This window comes from Pholis gunnellus, assembly GCF_910591455.1.
Source record: "Pholis gunnellus genome assembly, chromosome: 19".
Lineage (NCBI taxonomy): Eukaryota > Metazoa > Chordata > Actinopteri > Perciformes > Pholidae > Pholis > Pholis gunnellus.
In genome coordinates, this window is record NC_136546.1 from 3,304,728 (window position 1) to 3,311,748 (window position 7,021).

General features: G+C 42.7%; 1 protein-coding gene across 1 annotated transcript; it reads left to right on the top strand.

Annotated features, from left to right (window-relative positions):
* Positions 1–967: 967 nt before the first annotated feature.
* On the top strand, positions 968–1,960 carry LOC306711637 (trace amine-associated receptor 1-like; the record flags this gene model as incomplete). Its single annotated transcript, XM_079180653.1, has 1 exon — positions 968–1,960. The coding sequence occupies one exon, from the start codon at positions 968–970 to the stop codon at positions 1,958–1,960; it is 993 nt and encodes a 330-aa protein (XP_079036779.1).
* Positions 1,961–7,021: the final 5,061 nt, after the last annotated feature.

A 7,021-nucleotide genomic window follows, 5' to 3' on the forward strand; every position in this document is an offset into this window, starting at 1 on the left:
AGTTTTAGATATTCAAACAAAATGATTTAATGAATTCCCATGTAGGAAGACATAACATTGACAGCCTTAAGTAAGATGAAACCTGATCAGGACAGAGGCTGTTACAGTCCGGATCAGAGGTTACAACAAAAATGGGAGACAGGATAAGAGTAATAAATAAGCACATTTATTTACTAAATGATTCAAAACAATAGAACAAATGTGGAAAGTAAGTAATCAGTATGTAAGCATGTGTGAAAAAAAAGAAGGAAAAAAAACAGTTGTGTTAGCCAAGGACAAGAAGATCATGTTCAGGTGGTGAACTTTAACACCAGGCTTAGGTGCTGGTCATCAGCTGACAACCAGAGTCCTGTAAGAGAAAGAACTGCCCGGAAAAGGAACACGACCGATACGACTTGGCCCCAACCTTTGGGTTGGGTTATCTGATCCAAGGTCGGTTTCAGACTGAAAATGTTTGTGCTATTTGAGTATTTGCTCAGTCAGGGTATGTTTTGTTTCCCGGACAAAGGGAAATATCATCATAAGATATTTTATATTGTGTCAATACAATAATTATTTTATCTTTTATTTCTTCATGAAAATGAAATACACAAACACAAAGAAAAAACACAGAAAGTTGTTTGCTTTCATTACGGTTTGGAATCTCACAGGACACTGTATCCTACGTTTGATTGGACAAGTGAGGTTTGCATTAATTATAGTAATGAGACAGGAATATTAAGTCTAACTCTGGCAGAGTGCCACAGTAATCAAGGACTTCTACACTGATGTGTAGACTATCTGGAGGGTTCAATAGCTATGGTATGAAAATGTATGAAGAGCTAGGATAGAAAAAAACAATGTTTGAAATGTGCATTAATACTGAACATAAGATTTTGTCAATCAAATGCTTAGAACTGAATATTTCTCAATATTATTCATACTGTATGTGTGGATAACTGAATGACAGGAACACATTAGCTTGGAAATGGATATCAGCATCAACAGGACTAATGTGCTTACTGAGATACATCCCTGCTATAAGATAGATGTCTCTTACTTACTAACGAGCAACCCTTCTGCAATATGTGTATTGTTTCGGATTTTCCTTGGCTCATTATCTGCTATAACTGTATGTGGAAACCTTCTTGTCATAATCTCCATCACTTACTTCAAACAGCTCCACACTTCTACAAACTACCTCATACTCTCTCTTGCTTTGGCTGACCTACTGGTTGGGCTTTTAGTCTTTCCTCTCACCATGGAATTCTCTAGAACCTCATGTTTGTATTATGAAGATTTATTTTGTAAAGTACTGAGCACCTTTGATGTATTACTGTGCACATCTTCTATTCTAAACTTGTGTTGTATTTCCATTGACAGATATTATGCTGTGTGTCAGCCTCTGACATACAGAGCTAAGATAAATAATCATGTTGTTGTGATCATGATCTTGGTGATCTGGGGGGCTCCTGCTCTAATTGGAATCGGCTTCATAATTGTAGGAATAAACCAAGAAATATGTGCCGGAACATGTTTAATCGTTTCTTTAATGGCAAACATTTTGGGACTTATTTTCTTATTTTACCTCCCAGCGATTGTAATGCTGTTTATCTACCTAAAGATTTTCCTTGTGGCACAGAGACAGGCACGCAGCATCCAGAACACAACCCGTCAGAGAACAAAGTGTGGGGCCACTGTCACTAAGATGGAGAGAAAGGCCACCAAAACTCTGGCTATTGTGATGGGGACTTTCTTGCTGTCTTGGCTTCCTTTTTTTCTTTGTACTACCGTTCTTTCTTTCAGTCATGTTTACGTGCCACTTCCTTTGATTGAATTGCTTAATTGGCTTGCACTGTCAAATTCTATGCTCAATCCGTTTATTTATGCTTTGTTTTACAGCTGGTTTAGATCAGCTTTCAGAATGATCATTTCTGGAAAACTATTTCAAGGTGATTTTGCAAACTCAAAACTCTTTTGACTCGTCGTTAGCTGTGCTGAAACACAGTATGTATTGTGTAGAAGTGTCTATGATGAAAATGTATGGAACATCCACATGAAAAAACATACACAAATATGTATGCACAATATACACACACTATTCTATAGACTGTACTGTGCCTGATGTAAAAGTATAAAAACTGCGTTGCATAAATCCTTTGAAATACTTAATCAATGAAAGTCTGTTGTTCACATTTCTTTTATCGTTAAAAAGTTGATTAATTACTGGTACAACATGACACACACAAGGATGTGATTTTGAAAACTTTATTAAAGATTGGTTTGCAAAATCCTTTCCAAAGTTCCAAAGACCTTCTCAGGCAGGTGTTTCCAAAGCCTGCCTCTGACAGTAGCCGTGTTGTAATTTAATTATCTAGCAACTTTGAAGCTAACTTTTGTCACACAAAAAAACAGCAGGCATGTTTCCATCAACTGGTTTGGAGTGAATAAACTAGAATTGATTGAAGTTTTGTTAGAAGTGAAGGAAAAAGTAGAGGATGCCAACTAGAGCCATGTTGGTTTTTCAAAAGCAGACTTTTCAGAATGAAACTGATCACTTTTTTTGTCTGGTAAAAGTAAATCCGTGTGGCAGTTTTGAAAAGCCTGTAACCTGTCTAAGAACTATTGGTTAATGAGAATGTAAGAGCAAGGAACCAGAATCTACTGCTTACATGCACCCCTGCTATGAAATACATGTTTCTTTCATAATAAAAATGGCATCTTTCACACCATGTGCTTCATCAAATATTTTTCCTGGCTCCTTGTCTGTTGTCCCAGTATGTGGAAAACTTAATGTAATGATCTCCATTATTTACTTTTAACAGCTGAAAATTCATACAAACTATTTTAAAACAAGTCCCTTGTAATTCATTCCATTTTGAATACATTTGTTTGTAGCAAACTCATTGACATATATGATGCATTGAGAACGTTTTGGATTCAGGAATGAATACCACATCTGAAAGTGGCCCAACAATGCAGCTACATTAAAACCTTCAGAGAAAGAAGACAGTAAACTGATTGCAAACACTTTAGATCCATCCATCCATCGTCTTCTGCTTCGGGTTCCTGGGGACGCCGCTGGAGCTAGGTTCACAATGTTCATTGGTATCTAGTTGGAGGATGGTGATGTTTTTTTTCGTGTTTTTGTGTCCGGGATTGGTTGTTTGTGTGTTGCTTTCTTGTTTCTGCCACTTTGGATTTAATCTAATAAACAAACAACACTCACAAGGACCCTGGACGTATTATTGACATGCTATCGGTGCAGCTCTATTTCTTGGACTGGACTGAGGGCAGCATAGCCCTACAGTGACTCACTTTCGCCTCTCCAGACACAAATGGTATTAGAAGACAGGATGGGTAGGGGCTAGTGTATTAGCAATGCTAATTTTAGTATATATTGCTGAAACACAACACATAGACATCTCTGACATAACCTCAACACTGTAACCTCTACACATGTTGATATAGAAAGTATTTCTTTTCATGTTTTAACTACACTTTTGCCTAAATCTTAGACATAGCACCTTTAAAACCTCTTGAACCCTAGCCCTATTTTGAGGCCTCTGCTCAAAATTGTCATACCCATACTCAAAGGGGGTTATCTCTCTAACTACAAGGTCTATTTGAATAATTTCAATGGCAGTATAACACTAACACTTGTGAGATCTGTTCATATCAGTGTATATGTTACTGGTAAATGCTGGATGAATATAATACACAGCTCAAATTGAAAATGTTCAGGTTCGCCTGAAAAAAATGCACTTTTATTAATTTGCTCGATTTGAAATGACTTAGATACACCCAAATCAACCCTCACAAGTCATAGTACAGGTAACAGGTTAGGGGTCTGTAGAAAACAAAATTGGCTTGATAGAGTGAAGTATGCCTGAGAAATCAAGGCCTGTTTACAGGTCAGCTGAGGTCAGCCAACGTCAATTCTGATTTTGGAAGCAGCACTTATAGCTGTTTTATTGTACTTCTATATAACTATATATTTCACTTCTTTTATCACTAATAGTGTTCAATCTATCTAATACAGCAGTTTGGCATCATTATGAGAGCCTGGGCCCTATATAAACCTGTAAAACATGGCTCATTTTCGTTTGAATTTCAGTTTTACAGACTTCCATTTAACCCCACACAGCCTTGTGATTGACGATTTGCGCATGTGACACGGCGTTGAATGCGGAAGACAGTGAGAAGTGTAGTGATACGTTCTTTGAGTTGATTGACAGAATTTTAAGCCAATAAAATAATCGAAAACCGTGGTGCGCCCCCAAGGGTCAAACCCATTGGCCAAAACTGAAAGACTACCCATTCCTAGAAAAACTTCTAATGGTACGAAGCGTTTAAATTTTCATGCTGATGGGCTGTGTTGATATCTGGGGGACAATAATTGTAACTTTTTAATGGTTTGAAGGAGAAGAATTTGAAAGATATGGTTGGATTCAGTGTGTTGACCTCGTGCTCTTTGATATGCGCTTTGTCTGTGAAAGTGATGTAGGTCGCGCCTGGGATCGGTAACAGAGAACGTAGCTCGCCTTCTCCTGGCAAAAAAGAGGTGAAATTGTGGTAGTACTTGTAGTATCTTGAAGTACTTTGTGTATATATATATATATATATATATATATGTTTTTGAGTGATTAAAATAGGTTACATGGTCCATTTTATCAGAATTTCTTCGTCATGTAGGTTTTTGAAATATTTAATTCGTTCTCAGAAGTGATTTGTACTACATGTGTGTACTCTGTCACCACCCTCTAGCCCCCTCCTAAGGAGGCTCTCGGAGACAGGAGGTTAATGAACTGACCAAGTACACAGAGTCGGATACAAGCACAGGAGTTTTAACATCTTTTGATCTATTAATTAGGGAAAATACCCACCCTGACGTGGACATAGATTTATTAGTAGTTTAGCTTTTGAAATAGTGCTAAAATCACATATATGCTATCATACAATCATGTGGTTGGTTCATTTGCTTTCGTGCCACAAACAAAGAAAAACCCAGCCCCTGTGGGAGAGGATGAGGGGCGTATGATACCGGAAGCCAGGGAGCCGTTAATATAATTGTCCATCGCTTCTCTTTCAGGAGCAGACAGGGAATAAAGTACGTTCCCACCCTTAGAATGTACCAGGATGGAGGTCGATGGTACAATCATACGGACGGTGGCAGGCAGAGACATGGCCCTGGACTTGTTGAAAACCTCTTTAAAGTCCAAGTACTCTGCGGAAACCCCTGTAAGTTCAGGCGTGGAATTGGTGAGCGCGGCACCTCATGGCTTGCTTCAGGCAGACTAGATGACAGGACTGGCTCCAACCCCGAAAAGCCCCCATAGTCCAGTCGATGTGAGGATTATGTCAACGCAGCCAGGGGTATCCCAGAATGAGGGGGATGCGAGGGGTTTGCAGGATGTGGAAGCTGATGGTCTTGTGGTGGTTGCTGGACAGCAGCATGTGGACCGAAATGGTTTGGTGCGTCACTGTCTCCAGAAGATGACCGTCCAGGGCACTGGCTGGGACAGCCTGGGGAAGAGGTATCCGGTGGATCCCCAACTGTGTAACGAGTTCCTCGTCCATAATGGACGCATCTGCTCCAGAATCCAGGAAGGTGGAAATTGTCAAATAGTATGGGAGCCCCTGGTTAATAGTAGCTGGGCGTGGAAAAGTGGTCGTGGACAGGCAGAGGGTCGGGAAAATGCTCGGCTCACCAGTACTTCCTCCTTTACTGGTGAGCCCTGGCTTTTAACGGGCAATTGTGAGCAAAATGCCCCGCCTGGCCACAGTACATGCAGAGATTTCCCTGTCGGCGCGGCTCACGTTCCTCCGTAGATAGTCCAGTACATCCCACTTGCATGGATTCGCTCTCTTGAGGAAGCGGCTGCGTCGGCGTGTACTCCAGAACTGTAGCACGAGGAAAGCGAGGAGGTTGCCCCTGGCTTGACTGTTGACCCGCCTTGCCAGCCGTCTGACCTGGATGCGGCGATCCACTCGGTTGCCTGGATAAGTCCATCCAGACATGTGGGTAGCTCGAACGCGATGAGTTCATCCTTGACGTAATCCGCTAGACCGAGCAGATACGCGTCACACTGGGCATCCATGTTCCAAGAACTTAATCGTGCCTGGGTCCGGAAATCAATGGCATAGTCCGTGACAGATCGGTGGCCCTGCTAGAGCCTCATTAGCCCTCCGGTGACGTCCGGTCCCGTGGAGACAACTTGCGTAGTTCGGCGGAGGACTGGAAGGAAGCACAGGCAGGAGTACGGCGATTCCATTCTGCCGTTCCCCACAGGCGAGCTCTCCCCGTCAGGTGGTTGATGGTAAACGCGGGGCTGCAATGCAAACAGGATGGAACCGTTCGTCAGGAATGCGTTGCAACCCTCAGGATACCCAGCGTAATGTTCAGGCTCCCCCACCCGGGCCTCCGAGACCACCGTAGAAACTGCTGGATCCATTCCCGAGGGAACCGGAGCAGGTAGCGGTGCCGCCGCTGCGTTGGTCGGAGCTGTGGCTGCCGTGAGTTGCTGTACCTGGTCAATGAAAGAGGTGAAAATCTGGTTCTGAGTCGCCAGGTTGTGGCGAACCTCGGCAGTGTTGGTGACCACCATGGTCTCGGTTCGCTGCATCGCTTTCTCGATCGCCTCGAGCCGGGCCCACGCCGTGGTGCCGTCTGCTGGATCCATGTTATGGCCAGATCTATACTGTAACGGGTGTAGTAAGGACCCAGGAGCAGTACGACAAACACCAGGGATAGATTGGATCGAAGCTTTATTTCCTTCGGTACACACAACAGGTAGAACATACACAGGAGGACAGCGGCTGGTTCTCGTGGTCGGGGACAGAAGGCTGGGTGAATTACCGGGGCAGAGGCAAGGCGGGGTAGTCCAGAACAGGCAGGGTCAGTAACGGGGAATCAGTCCAAAGGGAAATACTGGAAGGTCTTGCATGAAAGCGGAGAACGATCTGGCAGTGAGTGTGTGTGAGACTGAGGTCTAAATAGTGTGTGCAGCAGAGTGAGCAGGTGAGAGTGATGAGCTGATGA